General features: G+C 37.0%; 1 protein-coding gene across 1 annotated transcript in view; it reads right to left on the bottom strand.

Annotated features, from left to right (window-relative positions):
• The window catches only part of DLG2 (discs large MAGUK scaffold protein 2), a 646,550-nt gene that overhangs the window by 270,221 nt on the left and 355,802 nt on the right, over positions 1 to 20,527 (bottom strand). The window contains exons 9-10 of the mRNA XM_026069322.1: positions 19,117 to 19,258; positions 1,410 to 1,565 (exon numbers count right to left, since the gene is read on the bottom strand). Coding sequence (XP_025925107.1) covers positions 1,410 to 1,565; positions 19,117 to 19,258 — 298 coding nt within the window. The remainder of the gene's footprint in view (positions 1 to 1,409; positions 1,566 to 19,116; positions 19,259 to 20,527) is intronic.

The following is a 20,527-nucleotide window of genomic DNA, read 5'->3' as shown; positions in this document are numbered from 1 at the left end:
CTGTACTTAAAGATCTGAAGTCATTTTATTGCTTTTTGGCTAGTTATTTCCTTTAAGGCTGTAATTGCAGAGACATTCAAATATTATGGACAGATTCATTAGTGCCTGCTGTGTCTGGAGTTATTCATACCTTTAAAAAATGCTTCATGTGTCAGTGTTTTTCACTCATATTCACTGTCCTGAATAGCTAGACTAATCGCATTGTCCAGTGATTAAGCATTTTAACAAATTTTAGAAGCCACACACTTTCTAATAAACTGACACACATTCTAATAAACTGACAGCACCTATATGGTCTTGCCACATCTGTTGAATTCTTCATTAGTATTTGGCTTATTGCTTTTTTAATTTAGCTTTCTATTTCATAGCACTGCAATGCCTTTCACACCTGTTTTTCTAATCCCTGAGGTTTCTTGCCTGGTATTGTATCCTACGTTAATTTACCTTTTTCTTTCCACTTACACACTTCTCTCATTTCCCATAGTACTCTTCTTTTTAAAGTGTTTTCTGTGGTAAACGTCTATGATCAAAGCTCCAAATACAATTACTTTTCACCTGCTATTGAATATGAAAGACAACAGTTTTTCTCCCTCGTGAAGTATTCTGACAAAGGAAGCACACACAAAAATGGAAGCACTAAACGCCTTGTTGCAAACTTGGGGATAACTCTTCCTCTGTCTCTCAAGTCCTGTGTGCTAATAGTTTACTACTATCACAATAGACTACTGAAGTATAGCTCGGTTATACTAGCATTCAGTTTTAGATAGTACGTTTTCCTTGATCAAATATTTCTCAGGAGGTAAATCACAGACATTTTATGGCCATGTCTTTCATGACTTCAGTTATGGAAATGTTCATCATCTTAGGTTTTACTAACTGTCCTCTTAGAGCACAGCTAGTTTAGGGAAAGCTAAATTTTAGATGTACTCTCAACCATGACTTGGTGAGGGAGGTGATTATTTTTTGCTCAATTTCTTCTGAATGGCTTAGAAAGCTACCCTGTAAATCCAAAGATGTCCAGTGAACAAGTATGAACAAAACAGAAATAAAGTGATTGAATCAAACCGAGTTACTACAGCTTTCAGTGAAGTCTTAGTCATTTTCCATACTTCCAGAGAAACAAATACTGAATTAAGTTGTAAAATGCAATACATATGATGTGACCTATTTTAGAGCACCATACCTATGGATCAAAACATTGCCTGCATTCATCACTGGATTTTGGATGACCAAAAATTATATACTGAGGCAGCATATATATTCCAGTGGTGCAGAAGTGAAAGCATGGTTAAAAACAAGCACAAGCTTTAGAAAAGGAAGATCTCTAAGTGAGGATGTGCGCTATGAGATAAATCTAGTGACGTTCACGCACGCTAACAGAGGAGGTGAGGAAGAAGCGCATGCAGTACCTGGTGATCTCAGAGTCAGGGAGCAGGCCTACGTGGTAGTGGGGATAGGGAGCTGTAAGAAGGAAGCTTTTGTCACACTCGACAGGGGAATAGTGCCTAGGAGAAGGTGGTTTATCACACAGTTTGTTCACAGTGCTGTAAACAGGTTCAGGAGGCCTGGTGATATAGAGACAAGAGTAAAAGATCAGATGCATATTAGTGGCCGAGAACATAGAGATAACACAGCAATCAGAATTTAAAAGCATGCATAGAAAATATCTGTCAAGAACTTTTCAGTAGAGCTTTTCTGACAAGTAAAGTGTGCTGTTAACAGAAACATTAGAATTTGATAACACAGTATTACAGCATACAAGCAACTTCATAAAAGGATATAMTCAATATAAGCGTGCCGTAAAACTGACTTATGGCAAGTGTGGCTCTGAAAGGGAATATCTTATCTCTGAAGTTCAAGGATGAATTTTTCCAAATGCTCTGCTTTCTTTTCTTTTCTTTTCTTTTTYTTTTTTTAATTCTAACTTAATGTTACTTCTGCACGGATTTCTGTGATCTTATTAACTTAAGCATTTCATATGTTAACACTTAGAAGAAAACATGAACTTTATTACCTGAAAACAGGCCTTTTTTCCCATTAGTTTAAGATAAAGATGAAGTTTATATTACTTGTTAAAACAACATACTCCTGACCCTATGAGGTGAGGCTTTGCAAGTGAAACTGGTCAAGGTGAGCCATATCTAGCAACAACACTGTATATGTAGTTACAAACTGTGTAAGCAATTATTTTCATTGGAAGGCAATTCTTTTCATGGGTTCTTTGCTCTCTTCAGATTCAGTATTCAATATCTGATTATGGAGACTACTGCAATCGCCCTTGCACTGCTGCTCCAGATTAAGGCCAGCATCCTGTGAAGCTAGGTATCAGAAACAAGATCCTAAAAACAACACTGACAGGTCACCTAGCATTTCTCTTCTGCCTCTGAGCTCAGGGTATGAAAGCTGCCCAAAGACCAACCCCCTGGGAGAGGCAATACTTACCACAAATCTCCCAAAGAGCCTTTTGGGCAGAGGGGAAGCGGGAAGCAGCCTTTAATACTGCCAGGGAGCCACAGAAGCCAGCCAGCAAACGGTTTTCAAAAAATGCACCACACCAGTACATTTCCCCTCATGCAACTTCTCCAACTATGGTGTGGGCTCCAGCAGATATCTCTGGGCTTACTGACAGAGTAAAACTTGACTCATATAATTTCCTGAAGTTTCTGCTCTAAGGGTGCCAAGAAAGAATTGTTGTCATATCCTAGCTTCTGCCAGAAGATCCAGTATATACCACTGTCTTTAATCACTGCAATACAGCATTAGCCTGATGAAAACTTTATTTCAGAAACCCGAAAATAGCAAAAGGACAAGCAGTTAATGAAGCTGTTTTGGTTCTTCTGGCTATGCTATGCCTCACTTGAGTGTGGTTTTCCCTATGACTTTCACAGGTACCAGAATTTATTATGGTAGTGGCTGTAAGGGCAGATACATAAAACTAATTTCCCTTTGTTGTTAGTTTCTGGTTTTGTCCTTTGGGGGAAAAGGAGTAGCTGCTTTACCTAAAATATTGGTCTCACTCAATGTTAATAACATTATTCTGAGCCATCTCACATAYGATTTGAGAACTCTCTCTGCCTGACTTTCCCAGGGAAAACCTTGCAGTTGAAAAAAAAAAAGACAATTTAAGATAACTAAGTACCAAAACAGCAAATTTGTCACTCATTTGATTATAAAGCATTCTGTCAAGCATTCAGTTCAATACCTTTAAAAATACACTAAAGGAAGCAATTCTTTTTCTCAGCATATTTCACATTTGTTTCAGAGGGGTGGATTGAATAAATTATGTACTAAATCAATGCTGCCTGCAATATCAAGAATCCAGAGGGAAAAAAAAAACCCAAACAAAATACTTCTATTATTTTATTTTAGACCATAATACTGCCTTTTATTCCCTCAAGAATTATTTTTGCTTCTCAGCAATATGTTAAAGAACAAGTACAAATATCAAATATAAAGGGTACCTACTATGAAATTTGAAGGAATTTTTCCCCAGTGCAGAAACATGAATACAAACCACAGATTTTCCTTTTGCTTAAAATACTAACCAGCTCACAATCAGCTTGGTACAACAGACGAGTTACTCATCTTCTCTGAGTGTACATGATATGAGACTGTTGCTACTCCTTGAACACACTGTGAATGCTCAGACTACACTGAGCTGTCAGTGACCATCCAACCTTGTTCTGAGACACGCATCATGCCACAGAGACCGATAGATAGGAGTGACTGCTATGTTGATTGACAGCTGCAAACTGCTTCAGAGAGCAGAATGAAGATAAATTTTTAGCATTTAGCTAGATATTTAAGTCAAATTAGTCATTCAAATCTAAGTATCAACAAAATGTGTCRTAAAGCTCAGCAAATTTCAAAACATTTAGTAGTTTTCACCCCTTTCAGTCTTGCCGGATGGTAGGATAACAGAAAATTGGAACATACTTTAACAAGCTTTCCTCAAGTCAGAGCACTTATGTATGAAGATCTTTACTCATTGGTATAACACAAGTGGTACTGTGATCTAACTAACATACCCTCTGTAACCCAGCTGAAGAGATAATTCAAGCTCAAGAGAAGAAGTTCAAACTTCTTGTCCTTTTGATCTTTGGACTCTTTGCTTGGAATAGCATTCAGGACATTAGGTAATTCCAATCATGACTGCACTTCTTGTATGGTCTCAGTCCTGGACTGAGATCATCATAATCACCTATTTACCGTCCGATGTCGTTCAGGTCATTAAGATGAGGTCATTAAGATGAAGTCATTAAGATCATGGACTGAAATGGCTCTTTAAACACCTTGATAACACTCAGTCTCATGGGCYGCTGAATGCTAATACTACCAATTGCATAGCTGGACCCTGATTGCACATTGAATTGGCTCAGAATAGCAAGAACTTGAAAAATAAAAATGTGACATCAACAGATGTTGATGTAACAAACGCATCAGCAACAGATCAGTATAAACCTATTTTGTCTCTTGATTTAGTAAATATAAATCAAGTAGTGTAAAACTAAATGAAAGTTAGTATAAGTAACGGAAAGGAAAAGAATAATTAAAATGTACTCAGGGAATCACTGTTCTGGTCATACACACTGTGCTTCATGTAGTCCATTAGTCCTTAAAAGTAATATGAAACACTTGTTGCAACAGACTCATCTTCAAATATCCTCCTGACTTCCCACCTTCTCTATGGCCAAACAGTACTTAGGTACAATAGGAACTAGCTACTTAAGAAGAAGAAAAATTACAAATAACAAAAGATAATTATGAAGACCACCTAGCTTTACTGAATGATTGTTCTAACACAGCATCTTGTCTTATCATTCATGTTTCTCCTCCCTGGAAATAGAAGAAAGAATTTCTGTCTAATGGGATCAGTCCATCTGGTAAATCCTGTCTCCATTCCTGCTTCTCTAGTGCTATGACAGAGACCGGCTGTCCTCTGTCATAGGATGGGATAAAGAGAACATACAAGGTTGCTATTTAGAAACAGTTTCTAAAGTGCCATTCTGAAAAATACAGTCAAGGTCAGCTCAACTATTTTTGCAAAACAATTGAGAGTCAGACTGAAAATAAACACTGAAGCCTTATTTTATGATGCATTAATTCTTCAAATGAATTTAAAAACATGCAGCAGCTCATTTAGCATGCTGTAACAAAAATGTCAAAGATGGATATATATTCTTTACGGATTGATCCATAGTAATTTATTTGGAATTGGATCACTTTCAGAGACAGCAGGTACAGCTTTAGAGGTATCATGATTAAAATAAATACAAAGCAATTTTTATAATTTTAACATTTTTTATAATTTTTAACCAAAAAAAAAAAAGTATCTTATGGGAGTTATTTTGTCAATTACCTTAATTTTTCATCATACTTATGTAGAAAATCTCCTTAAAATGTCAAAAAGGTGAATATTACCGTGTAATTCTTATATATATATATATATAAAAATTGAACAAAAATTATTGACATTCATATGGGGAAATGAGGTGAAATATAATGATGTACAATATGAAAAAGCAAGATAATCTCATGGTTTCTCCTAGTTTCAAATGCTCAAACTCAGTAAACAAACAATTCTTTAATATGCCTTCTATAATATTTTCCTATTTTTATTTTGTCATCTGTCTTTAATAATTATCTTTCCTATAAAAAAATTCTGTATCAATATTTTTCAATGAATTATGTGAAAAACTTTGCTAATTAACACTAATGTCTGCAGCAGTGAGGTACACATATTTCCTTGAAATGTTCAAAATGACAGTTACTTGATATTATATTAGACGGTTCAACAGATGAAACTTCTGTGTCATATTCTGCATATTCAATACAAATTAGTGAGTTTAGAGAGCTCTTAAATAGAAGTAGCCACTCTTTAACATGTTTTGTACAGTAGTAGCATGGAAAATCACGCGAGGTGTTTTCTGCCTCGTTTTTTCAGAAGTACCACAAAACACATTCTTGAGTATGAAGAGGAGGGTGGAAAACATGCTGGGCAAAGGGGTATCCTGAGTGGTAAAATGACTCCCCATTGCTTTGCAAGTCCAGTCTTCTAATTGCAATGGTTATTACAGTGATGCATTTGATAGTCTAGTTGATGTCAGGAGCCATCAGTGCAAACCCCACACAGCAGACTACATAATTCTCAAATGTGGGTCTACTCTGAAAGACAACTAACTGCTAATGTAACATCTTATTTAGCAGATCTGCTCCTTAAGCTGTATTTTTTTTATTAATGGGGCAAAACATACATTTTTCTGTCTATTTACCTGTAAGCCAAAACTAGGCTCTATGATAAATGAAAGCAGCAGCTACGAGGTCTAGATGGACAAGAATAATTAATTTAGAATGAGAATCAGACACACAATAGCAGAGGAAAGGCAATAGAAAATGTAAGTAGTAGCGCAGCTTTGCCTGAGCATGATACAGTAGATAATTCAATCACAGGCTAGATAACAAAATCACTCAATGCCACTGGGTAAGCATTCTAACTGGTAGTAAGAGCAGCAGATATTCATAGATGACTTTTCTAGATGAAAAAATTGAAAGTTAGAATTGTTAAACAATATATCCTCAACTGCAATGAGGCAAGATTTCTACRGAAAGGTACAATAAATAATTGGTGGAAAAGTTAACACTAACAGTGGGAGGTAGAAGATTGATCCAAATCTGGTTTTATTTATTTGAATTACTTCACAACAGATTGTGTAAGCAATGTAAAAATTCCTAGTTGTTTGTATTCTTTCTTTTTCCGTATTTGGACCATCATTGTGTTATTTTTTTAGGCTGGCCTTATTTCACAACGGAAGTTAGGAGAAAACAGCATTATTAAAACTGTTCTTTCCTCATTATAATGCAGGGTGCTCAATTTAATTTTAACTTTTTTATTGTAGAATTCTGTTTGGTAGGGTTCAGTTGCCAACACATAGCACATTAAATGTTAACAGTTTCATTTTTTGGATTTTAAAACCTTTTATGATACGGAAGGAAACCAGCTAAGCTCTCACAACATATTGAGTCTGTGGGGCTATAGCCAGGAATTGCTAAATTCAGAGATAAAATAAAGCTCACAAAGCTACAAGTTTCCAACAATTTTTTTTTTTTGAGTAGCAATCTTTAATTTTATTCAAGTTTAGTAAAGAAGACTAAGACATTAGCATTGCTAACACAATGTTGTTAGCAAGCATGAAAGGAATTTTCTTTAAAAGTACATCACTATTAAAATAAAGTCAGTGGCAATTTAATACAAATGAAGTCTTCCAGTTCTAATAAGCAATGATTTGCATATATGTGTCTTTTGACTTCTTTTAGTTTTTTATTCTTATAACCTCCTAGGAGAACCATAAACCTTACTGTTTAATAGATTTATTTAAAATTGCAAGTTAATTTTATTTCGGAGGTTATGTACTGGGAATTGAAATAAGATCCAATCACTCATATCACATGTTCATTTCAACTAAAAAAAAAAAAGACAGACAAGTAGTGTGGAGAGATGTAAGAAAATACCAGAAATGCATTGTCCTAGTTCCTTCTGGAAATCCTCCTGTAATCAATAATTTGTCAGCTTTTCCATTATTGACGCCTATTTTCATGAGCCTTAAAGTTTACTATAATTGAAAAACATAGACTTAAGATCATAGCAAAATATTAGTACTGTAATGCATCAAGAAGACGCCTCATTCCTGTTAAGCAAGCTATTTTAAATGTTGAGATTCCTTAGGGTTTTCAAGTGAAATGCCCTAGAAGAAGTGATAAGTAGTGGTAAGTATAATTTAGGACTTTTAATATTCCATACCTAAACTCATAGTCATAGATGCTATTTGCAATCTGACAAAATAAAGCATTAGGAAACAAAATGACTGCTTAATTGAAAAAAACAAACACCCCCCCCCCCCCCAAAACCAAACACATCAGTATTGATTCTCTGTTGCAGTAGGGGATAAAATGATGTTTCACATAAGCACACTGCGACTATCAGATTGAAGGCCCATCTACAGCAGTATCTGTTCTCCAACAGCGACATTTAGACAACAGGGCTGGTAAAGAGTGATCCCTCCCCGTTCACTTTCTGGCAATCGGCAAGCTAGTGTCCACACAAAACAGAAATGAAATCTAAGGAAATTGTGTTTAGTGGGCCTATCCACCATGAATTTGTGCACTTATCCTCATCCCTATTTGAACATTTTATATTCCCAGGCATCACAGCACCTTGTGTTGTAGACCCACAAATTAATCAAGTGACATATTAATAACCTCTGCCTTTGTGTATCCAAGTCTGTTACTTGGCAGCACATTGGTAACATCCAGTAACATTTCAAAAACTTTTATCTTTTTGTATTTTAAACTTGGTACTGTATTGAATACCTCCTGCCTTTGAGTTATCAGAAAATGTCAGTAGTTGTTGCCTGTTCAGTTCTCCATGACATATGTACTTTTGCTGATCTCTGTTACATCTCTCTCTGTCATCTCTTTTCCAAACTGGAATTATTGGTTATTTAGCTCCACCTGGAAATGGTGCCACACCCTGATCATCTCTGTCACCCTTTTCTGTAGCTTGTGCTGGCTGTCTCCATGCAGTATTCAAGACTTAGCTGCATCATCAGTTCAGTTCATGACGTTCAGTTCAGATCAGTTCATACGTCATGATATTTTGTACTCTTTTCCTTTCCTATTACATCCTAATTACTAATTTTTTGACCCTTTTGACTGCTCTGGAGCACCGAGCTGACATTTTCACAGAACTAGTGAAAATCACCCCAAGGTGTCTCTCCTGAGTGATTATAGCTACTTTAAGAGCTCATGTCCATGGACATATATAACATATAGTTAGGCTATTTTTTCCTGTGGGCTTTATTAAACATTACTTATCCTTTTGATGTGTATTTGACTAACAATCCTATCACCTCATTTCAAAGCTCTTCATACAAGCCTTAAGTTGGATTTCCAAATTTGAATTTTGTTAAAAGTGGTAAATATTAAGTAGCTTCCACTGAATGCATTAAATAGTCAAATGCCTATTACTTGGGGATCTCTGACAAGCCCAATTAAATATGTATAGATTACTCAGAACATAATAGAGAGTTTGGTGACATGATGCTAACTAAATTTTTGCTTTAACTTGGGAGAATAATTCAAGTTAAGACATTAATCAAAATAATTTGGTGAAGGGAAATGGAATCTTATGATAGGCAGTCAATTATTTAAAATTTGTAAAGTGTAAGAATTAGTTTAAGACAGTGTTTGTGTACTGAATACATGAAATGTAAAATAGTTATTTAGCAAATTCATGCTTCATTGAAGGGAACAAATAATAATATCGGGCTAAGAAATACAACTGTGACTTTTTTTCTGAAAAGCTGATGACACAGTTCTACAAGTAGACATTATTAGATGACAGCATAACTAAATACTGTAACATCGTATATCACCAAGAATCCAAATTAAGGTTGTACAGGCAAACTAATTTTTTCTTCTTTTAACTGAACATTTAATGTGTAACTTGATTAGTATTTTGGGGGGGGAGGGTATAATTGCTGAGGTTGAAAAAAGAGTAAACTAAGAAAGAAATTCCATTATGTAACAATATATTGAAATGAATATACTCATCAGCAGAATTGCAAACTTAAGAGCTACAGCATCAGATATGTACCACGTGAACTGATGTGGCGTAACCAGTAGCAGCAGTAGGTTGTCGTCCTCTGGATGGATGAGCAATCCAGATGAACGACAGCGACAGGCTGCCAGCAGGTATCAGGTGCATGTCATGCAAACCCCAGAAATCTTGGGTTTCCTTTCTATTTCCCTGGAGAGGGATGCCCTTAGCCTGATTCTCTCAGCACCTTGTCAGCTCCTTTTCCTGCCTGCTCTTTATTTTTTTGCCTTGCTCCATTCTTTCTGCACAACTATCAATTATATCAAAACTCAAGTTTCATTGTCTGAGGGAGCACTGTCTGAGTCCAGCATCCCTGATATCCATTGCTGCTCTTCTCCAGGCTATTTTTCTCCACTGCTTCTTCATCTCTTTTAAACTTATCTTCCCCCTTGCCCTACACTCCACTTCCAAATCCAAATTTTCTTGCCTAATAAATACCAGCCTTCCCTTCTTCTTATTTCCATTCTCACACAACCAGTGACAAGTTCTCACTCATTTTCGCAGCCAGTCTCACATAATTCCTTGCCAAATATACTCCCTCTATTCTTCCAGTCTCTTCAGTGTTCAAATCTGACAGAACTAGGCATTCAGAGCACAGAACAGAATCACTCCTCATTGTGTTTCTATGTCAGAAAGGCCTGGAAGAAATAAGTACAGGGAAAAATTGGCTTTGGCCATATAATGTGCTGTGCTCAGTCATGCTGGCTTTTTTAAACAATCTAGTCACTGTTATGAAGTTGTAAGAAGCTTTGATAGACTGCATCATAATGACAGAACCTTAGAGTTTTACTGCAAAAAATAATAAATACATTTTGGAGGATATATGAATAGTAGTTTTCCCAAAGACTTATATTTGTTGGCATTTGGATAGATTTTCACAAAGGAAGTAGAAATATTATGTGGATTCAAGTTCGTTGCTCCCAGATTTCAACACCCTGATGGCTGGTATGGAGATACTACAGCATTTAATATAAAAGATTGCCAAGATTTTTAACATGAACTAAGCCATATAATTCTCTCTCACTTCACTCCTTAAATGACTGAGCTAACATGGTTTAAAATAAGTACTATTTAATTTGATAATAACAGTGGTTAATTAAAATTATTTTTAAAATAATAGATATAATTTACATTACATTTAAAAACAAAACAAAACGTGTAACTTTTTCTGTCCCCAGATAAACAAATCCAGCCTGAGGCAAAATATGAGCATGTAAATATTAGCTTGAACAATTAAGTCTGCCAAAGTTACAAGTGATTTAATGGGAAGAATAAGTAAGAGGCATTATCAGCTTCCCCATATTTCAATATATAATTCACGCCCTTTAAGGCTTAAGTGACATAGTGAGTTTAGGTTAGACAAAGTGATATAATTGTTGAGAGCTCATAATTACCTGTCATATTCATAAAACTGTATCAGCATACTTCTAACTATCTTTTATTCATCATCTGTATAGTGACATTGGGTCAAAAACATGGTGTAAAATTCACCATTTGACACTCCCTACAGTAATCATTATCTTTTTCATCTAGGAAGTATGAATTTCAATTCTGTCCCTTCACAAAAACTTACAGAAAGCGCAGCTTGCTCCTTTCAGCAAAATATACTCTTTTACAACATGCAGAGCATTTTTTCAATAGATGATCTAAGTCAACTCATTAAAGATCCCAAAGGAGCAGTTTTCAAGACTCATTACTAAAATCTGAAGTTCTTTCTCCCTACTTTTGAACTCAACAAAAGCCAAATATGGTTTCAGAAAACTGTTATGGATAGTTTTATAACATGCAAAACATAATATTAGTTGTAATGTTTTAATCATGAACAATCAAATCTATAATACAACTTTAAAGGTGTTTCTACAAAATGCCCTTCTCAATCTAGCCAGGCAGTTTATGTAAGTAAACAAGAAACAGTTGAGGAACGCTACATTCAATATAGGGAAAAAAATCCCCTTAGACTTCAGCTAAATGGTTCTCCTCTTTTTTCCTCCAGTCCCCAGCACCTCCTCCTCCAGAAAATGTTATTTGCAAAGATGCATATAAAAGAAATCAAACATGCTTTTCACAGCAAAACAGATAACTCAGACAGCTTTTTCTTCCATGAATCTTTAATATCTAGCTAGAGTTAAATGTTAAAGTGAATTTTTTATCAGCTGAAGCACAACAGTTTGATGTTACCATTTTCTGAAGTTAGAAAGGAAGTAAAACATGGTAGTTTATTTTTATGGATCTTTTGCATATGTTGTTCATGAAAGCCAGAAAGAATGAACATCTAAAAACTACCAGATTTTTAGACTATAATTTCAGTTTTTCTGTAAAAAAAGAAGCCTGATATGTGCTAAAGAATAAATAGTGACTTCTCTCTCAGCTCTATTAGTAATGAACATTCCACAAAAACACTAGCACAAACAGATCATTTTTTTCTTCCTAATATCATAGAAAAGTTGGTTGTAAGGGATCTCCGGAGGTTATCTAGTCCAACCTCCTGCCTGAAGCAGGATTATTGCCACATTAAATCAGGCTAGTCATGATTTAATCTAGCCAAATCTTAAAAAGCTCAAAGGATGGCGATTTCATAACCCTTCTGAAGAACCTGTGCCCATGCTACCCCACCCACCTGGTGACATTTTTTCCTTCTTAAATTCCAGTCAGAATCTCCAAAACCACTGCTTGTGTCTACTGGCCCTTTTTATCTCATTTGGCAGTACTGAGAAGAGTTTGGTTTCATCATATTTGTAGCCGAGTAGTTGTAGAGTGCTCTCATATTGCCCCTTAGTCTCTCCTTCCCAACACTACACAAGCCCCAGATCCCTCAGCATCTCTGTAACCTCCATGTAATCTAGGACTCTGAGCATCCTAGCAGCACTCTTTTGGACCCTCTCCTGTTTTTCCACATGCCTCTTGGACTGAAAAAAGGGTGGGAATTGGTCACATTATTCCAGATCATAATTTCCCTCTATCTGCTGGCCACACTCCTCTTAACGTATGCCAGTATGCAGTTTACCTGATTGGCAGGAAAAGTGCACTGTTGGGTTAGTACTCAGCATCTGCTGTAACCTCCAGGCCTTTCCAAGGAAGYTGCTATTCAGATGTCTGCTTCACAGCCTGTGCTGATGCATGGGGCTGTTCCACCCCAGGTGCAGAACTTCAGACTTCTGGTTGAACTTCACGAGGTTTCTCTTGGCCTAGTCTTAAAGCTCTGCCATTCATCATGTCAACCACTCCCTCTATATAGAGTCATCCAGAAATTTGCTGAGGGTGCATTCTGTGTCATGATTTACATCATCGATGAAGATATTCAACTGATATCCAAGGAATCCTGAGGTACTCTGCTCATCACTGGCCACCCAACAGATGACAAGTGATGATTATCCTTTGAGCCTAATGGTGCAGTCAGTTCTCAACCCAGTCTCTTCTTTCAGTCTATTCTTCTCAGCTTTTAAATGACAGCACTGTGGGAGACTGTGCAAAAGCCTTACCAATGTCTGCTGTTGCATGCGAGAGGGCTTTGCTCCAAACACACACACACACTAGCAGAAAAACACTGCAGCAGGCTGTAGCCGTGCTGGGGGCAGACTAATGAGCAAGGTAGCTGTGTATAATCTAGGAGATACTGAAAAGGATATCCAGGAGGAAACCAAAAGGTACCTTTTTCCAGCTATGGATTAGTTGCACATGTTTATCCAACATTTCCTCATGTTCAGATGAGAGACTGCTGGAGGAGTTTTGTAGGGTGCTCCCTGTGTCCTGCAACGCATGTTACAGATCCACCTGCTCTGCCCACAGAAGAGAAATAAAAGGACCTGAAATACCATTGCAGTCAGTGCCCAGGAGAGACAGTGGTGAAGAGGTGTTGTCACATGCCCTACAGCAGGTCACAGGTGCACCTCYGTAGGAGATATGGCAAGGGCCAGGGATGCCTTTGGATGTAGGGGTGTTTTAGCCAGCAAAGAGGTATTCTGCATGAGGTAGCCTCTGTGCTAGCGTGGAGCAGCGGCACTGGCCAGTGTATTGCAGCCACTGCTCACCCCTCATCCATACAGCCAGTCAGTTCATCATGAAAGACAATCTGGTTGGTCAAGCTTCTCATGATGTGCTTTTGGTAAATCTATGTTGACTATTCCAATTATCTTCTTGATTTTTAAATGCTTGGAGCATACAGGCATTGCAAACGAAGACTGAGGCAAAGAAGATGATGCGAAGTAGACTCTTCCACACTGTCTGCCATTAGATTGTCTCCCCCATTCATCAGTCAACCCAAATTTCCCCTTTCCTTTTGCAACTGGCACACCTGTAGAATCACTTTTTGCTACTCTTTAGGACATTTGTAAGTCTTGGCTCCAGCCAATCAGCTTTCTGATTTTGACATTAAGCACCCAAGCAACACTTGCCTATGTCTTTTAGTTTTGTTCATCCAGAAGCTCTTTGCTTAGCCAATAAAGCCTTCTGTTGAATTGCCCATCTTCCTGTTCAACAGAATGGTTCCTTCCTGAGTTCTCAATAAGTTTTCTTTAGAAATCATCCATCTTTCCTGGACCCTGTGCCTCTGTGGCAGCATCCCAAGAGATTTTGCTTAGCARATCTCCAAAAAAGCTGAAGTCTGCTCTTATGAAGTCTACAGTCTTAACTTGCTGACTATCTCCCCAGACTTCCTTTGAATCCTGAACTGAACCAACTCATGGCCACTCTGACCCTAATAGCTGTCTATCACCACATTTGCCACCAGTTTCTTCCCTTTTGTAAGCAGCAGATCAAACAGACAATTACTCCTGTCTATCTCATTGAGCATTTTCATTTGGAAATCAGTAGCAATGCAGTCAAGGCATCTCCTGGACTGTCTGCACCATCTTACTAAAAACCAATTCAAATAAGAACTTACTTGAAGAATGTGATGATTGTATTGATATAGTTACTGGCGTATGGCTTTTATCCACTTTTACTAAACTGAAATTCTGTTATTTTATTTAAAGTTTAAAATGTGACAATCTTCATAAAAAATACAAGAAGATAAAGCTTCCATCGTCAGTGATTTTAAAATGAATCCAACAAAACGAAAAAGTAAATTATGCCCTTCACTGACAGCATTTTGGAACAGTAACAAATACAACCTAAAAAAAGCTTAGCAATTAAAGAATAACATTCAGCATCATTAAAATTTGTGGTTCAAGATTATTTTTGTCACTTTTTCCCCCTTGCTCTGGTTGAGCTACTTTTTCCCCATAGTTTTATTAAGTAAAAGATGTACAGAATTTTTTTTCATCTTCAGATTCAATATCAGATCAAAAAAATATAAGTTTTCATCAACTGAAACACATATTTTTGTTGTGGAGAAGAAAAACAGTATTCAGATAAAAAAATCTGGAAATGGAACAAAAACAGAACAACAAAAAAGCGAGAGAAAGTGGATAAATTACGCCAAATGTTCAACTATTTAAGCTTTACAGATAGATTCACTACAGTAAGTTAAAAGAAAGTTTGTCATCAGCTTCTCTCAAATCACATGTGCAATGAATTATGATAGTGCAAAAGCCTCTTATACCGGAGAAGTTACTGTTCCAAATATTTTTAGCTGGCAAAATGAAATCTGCCAGAAGTGTTGTCATATTATGACTGCATGGGTAATAAATTTCCCTATGTGATCACCATGTAAATTAGCTTTGAAAACCTATTATAGCGAGAACCAGGTAGTTTTAATGGATAGCACTGCAGTAGTTAGCAATCATTTTAATTATAAAAAATTATGTGAGGAAACCTAATTATAAATGATGCATCAAGGGATCTATAGGGTCCATTAGAATTATCAATATGATAATTAACTTCCCAAAAGATTTTAAGTATTTCTAAACTGGTCAGCACCAAAGACTTTCCAAACATCTTTCATTTTAAAGGCAGACTCATCAGCAAATCCTACAGCATTGCACAGAGAAAATGCAATCACTATTCCCAGTTTATAGTTGTGAAAATCACTGTGAGGATTAACTGTAGGATTTTCAATAGTGCTCAGTTTCTTAAACGTCCTACTTAACTAAATATGCCATAATTAGCTACATGGGCATTTAAAAAAAAGGGCTCATCTTCATTCAGGGATTAAATGGTTTGCTTCTGAAGGTCAGAGCTTCTCCATGAAGGAAGTCAGAGGGGAAACCTGGCCTCCTGGCTCATGTTAGGTGTCACAGAATCACAGAATCACAGAATCACTGAGGTTGGAAGGGACCTCTGGAGATCATCTAGTCCAACCCCCCTGCTCAAGCACGGTCACCTAGAGCACCTTGCACAGGATTGCATCCAGGCRGCTTTTGAATATCTCCAGAGAAGGAGACTCCACCACCTCTCKGGGCAACCTGTTCCAGTGCTCTGTCACCCTCACAGTGAAAAAGTTTTTCCTCATGTTAAGATGGAAGTGTCTGTGTTTCAGTTTGTGCCCATTGCCTCGCGTCCTGTCGCTSGGCACCACTGAAAAGAGTCTGGYCCCATCCTCTCGACACCCTCCCTTCAGATACTTGTACACATTGATAAGATCTCCTCTCAGCCTTCTCTTCTCCAAGCTAAACAGGCCCAGCTCTCTCAGCCTTTCCTCATARGAGAGATGCTCCAGTCCCCTAATCATCTTTGTAGCCCTTCGCTGGACTTGCTCCAGTAGTGCCACATCCCTCTTGTACTGGGGAGCCCAGAACTGGACGCAGTACTGCAGATGTGGCCTCACCAGGGCTGAGGAGAGGGGGAGGATCACCTCCCTCGACCTGCTGGCAACACTCTTTCTGATGCAGCCCAGGATACCATTGGCCTTCTTGGCCACAAGGGCACATTGCTGCCTCATGCTTAACTTGGTGTCCCTCAGACAGTGCTGACAGCTGTGTGTTCAGTGAGGATATCCGGCAGCAAGAAGTGTGTTTTTTTATTAACAACCATTATATTCATTTTATCTTTGTGCTTTTGTCTTCTAGTGATCAGCGTAGCATATAAGGAATTATCATTAATATTACTAAATTCACGGTATCCTCTTCTTTTTCAATAGGTTCAGATAAATGCTTGTTTAGAATTATAAGATTTTAGTTTGATTAGCTCAGTCCTATTCAGAGTTTGCCCCGATTACTTGACACCTTTTTTTCTGCCAGCGCAATATGCCTGCCATAGAAAGTCAAATTGTAGAAAAATTCAGCTTCTCATGTCAGTAGTGCCAATATTACAGAACACTTTATTCTGAAAATCTAGATAGCAAGAACACCACAGGAGAGGAGTAATCATGGAATATACATGCTTTGCTGGGTATTCATTCTTCCCAAATAACACAAAATGGAGGTTGGTGTGAATACCTCAGTGGAGAACAGGGCTGTGTCAGTATTTGGGTCTACTATCAGGAGAAAAAACAGCAAATTAACTTGTTTCAAAGCAAAATGAAAAATTGGGAGAGGAAAGCATTCTTCTTCCTAAAAAGATCAAAAAGACACAGTAATTTGTTTCAGTCTCCTGCAGCATTTTTCAAGGAGGTATTCTTTGTATTGGATACCTACCTAACCAAGGGGCTAGGAGTGTCATTGCCTTCTCTTCTATTTTATGATTTTTTATTTTTTTTTTTAGTAGTAGAACTAATTAGTAAGTTGAAATCAACTACATGAAATGTAAAGAAACACAAGATCATATAAGTATACTTCTGTAATACCTTACAGTTCTTCTAACTGAATGGTCATCCCAGGCTCAGTGTAGCTGTTCTCCTTTTTAGGATTACTTCTTCCACACTCCACAGCTTCTTGATCTCCTTAGCTATCATCCACTTTTGAGGTTGCCTTTTTTTGCTGTTTTTAAACCTTGCCAACCCCTTCTCAGTAATAATGTTTACAAAAGGACAGAATTCAGCCCTACAAGCTTACTGGCAAAACCTTCATCACTGTAACCTAGAGATTATATTAGTGTTCTTTCTATACACACACATTTTAGAAATAATGAGATCAGTATTAACCCATGTAAAGCCTTGATGAACAATTTAATGAAATCATTTATTTAACTATTAATTWAAAAATGTAGCTTATTGTAAACCTCTGGAAAAAAATTCATCCCAAAGGATTGTCTTATAAATTGAAGGAGAGCACTTGGTTTTGCATCCTCAATCAAAACAAAGGAGAAATTCCTTTATCCAAGCCAGGGATGCAAGGTGTGGTTTCCAGACATTTATGTCCTGATTAAAAATTGTATCATGATTTATACTCTGAATCTGTCTGATCCAACAAGTTAAGCAGCTTGAGATCTTAATCATAAGCAACAAGAAAAATGAAATGCAAATTAGCAGGTTATGAAGCTGATGAATACATAAGTGGATGAGATTCTTTGGCCTGAGATACCCAGTAGCCAGGTTAGAGGATCAGAACAGCCCCATTCTAGCTTTAAACACAGCCAATCTATAAATACTGAAGTGCAGAAAAAAATAAATTTATTATTTTCTATTGCACCAGACATTATATTGAGAGCTCATTTCACAAATTTAACAACTGTTGCCTTCCAAGTGAATGGCAGTTCTCTTCAAACAAAAAAGATAAATGTAAACTGTCTCATCAATGACATTCAGCGTTCATGTAACGCAAGGCATAAAAGAACCCTCCCAGCATTTCCCTCTTTGTCTTTTATAATTGGAAACCAACTAAATGGATAAAATTCTGCTACCTTACTTCCCCATAGTAGGCTCAGTCCTTTTGGGAATGTAAGAAGAAAGGAATAGAAGGGGTTTCCAGGGTCATTTTATTCAGTCTTTTCCTACTGCAGATAATCACATCAAAGAATCCCTTTTATAAAGGTATCAAGTGCCATTTTATGTGCAGTTTTCTTTTTACCTCCGTACTCTCACAGAAAGCTGTTCCATATTATGATTACTCTAATGGTTAAGAATTTTTTTCCAGTTTACCACCTAAATTTATTCACAGCCAGTTTATACAAATTTTCTATTTTCCCATATTATTTACTCTTCATGGCATTTATCCTTCAATATACGTACACAGAGCAATTACAGCCTACTTCAGCCTTGTTTTTGCTAAACTAAACAAGCCAGACCTTTCAGGGCACACTGTCAGGGACAGGTACAAACACATGTATAGTCACTCCACCCATACATGCAGTGAGCCAGATGAGTCACTGATCCTAAAAACTTCTAGTTGTGCTAGTAAAGAATTACTGTAGCTACTACACCTGCTAAGAAGCAGAATATGTTGCTCAATCTCAGCATTGCTCTAATGTAGCCATGTTGTTTAGGAACCAGGGCAGGATTGCATCCAGATATCATGGACCTCAGGTTATCATTCATCTCTTTGATCTTTCTTTTAGCTGTCTCCATACTCGTAACAGTTCCATTTCATCTTCCTTTGAACATGGGTGACAACAGCTATACACCGTATTCTATCTGAGGTGCACTAACTGTTTTAACTATGTTCTTTGTAACTGTCGTGAAAGATAACAAATAAAGAAAAGCATCTGACCTGGTGTAGTCGTCCTCCACAAGCATGTGCTTTGGAATGGGTGAGTATCTTCCTGGTGAGATCGGGGCCAGAGATGCTTTGTACTCTAAAGTGCCATTGTTTCCAGAAGTGAGTATATGATTTTCCATCGGTGGAGAATAAGCTGATGGTAAGAACAAGCATTTCTTGTTAGCCATGTTCATGTCTGATTAGGTCACAACAACATCATTTTCAGTTAAGTACCAACAATGTGCTCATTGCTGTACGTAACACCAAAACAGTCTATGCCTGAGACAGCTTAAAATTTAGCAAGGCAGTAAAAGAATGAACAGCTGGAACTTTCCTGAAACATTAATAATAATAATAATAATACTGTTGCTAACTCATTTTGCAGAGAGTGAATCTTAGGAGGGGATCTGAATAAGAAAGAATAGCCTGGGAGAGAGGAAACAAAGGTTTTCTTCAATCAGGACAGACTAGAAGAAGGAAATGTAGGTAGGAAAGAAAGAGATGAGAAGTACACTCATCATTTTGGCTCCAGTATACAGCAGTGGGAATAATACAATAAGAGCTTAATGCAGGATCAGGACAGGAATTTTAGGTATGGTAAGGATTATGTACGGTGAATATTTAAAGCTGTGATATATTAAAGGTGTCAAATTCCTAATATAATTGAAATTTCAGTACCAACATAGATGGCATCATCATTCAGATCTCAGTAAATCTGGATATAAAACAGAAAGCGGATTCAAATGTTATACATATAATGATTAATAATGACAATTACAGGAGTACGTGCCTAATTTTATATTGGGTCTGCGGGTTTTGTTGTTGTTTGTCTGCCTTTTGCCAGTCTCGAGTTACTGGGGATATTATTAATATTACTGGAGAGATGCAATAACAGTTGTATTCAAATCTCTAGTTAATGTAATTGAAAAGGAAATGATGAATAGGAAAAATAAAGACACATGCTTCTGCAGTGAGCTATGATCAATTTTCTCATGAAAATAAGACATTTAAACTTTCTAGTCTTAGTTTCAGTCTTTTTTTCAGATGCTTAGATATGGAATGTTTCAAAGCAAAATATCTCTATGGGAAAAGGCTATTACCCACTCCGAAATACTCTGAACGTGTAGGTATAATGAAAGGTTCCCAGGGGATAAACAAATCTCTATGCACCAACAGCCTGGGATGGGTTACTGCAAATCTTTTAATCCTTATGCTCCCTCTAGAATTGCTTCCATCTTCTCATATGCTGCTGATCTATAATCTGACATAATAAAACACACTGTTTTAGAACTCCTAAATTATTATTTTAGAAAGCATTATAATGTAGGAGATTGGATGGGGATATTTAGTTCTTTTACTTCTTGAGCTTTGCTAAGGATCCAGACCAGACTGTTGCTGAACAATCATGCCATCTGTTGTAACA

The sequence above is a fragment of the Apteryx rowi genome, unplaced genomic scaffold (genome assembly GCF_003343035.1).
Source record: "Apteryx rowi isolate R43461 unplaced genomic scaffold, aptRow1 scaffold_291, whole genome shotgun sequence".
NCBI lineage: Eukaryota > Metazoa > Chordata > Aves > Apterygiformes > Apterygidae > Apteryx > Apteryx rowi.
This window is presented reverse-complemented; position numbering and strand designations above follow the sequence as displayed.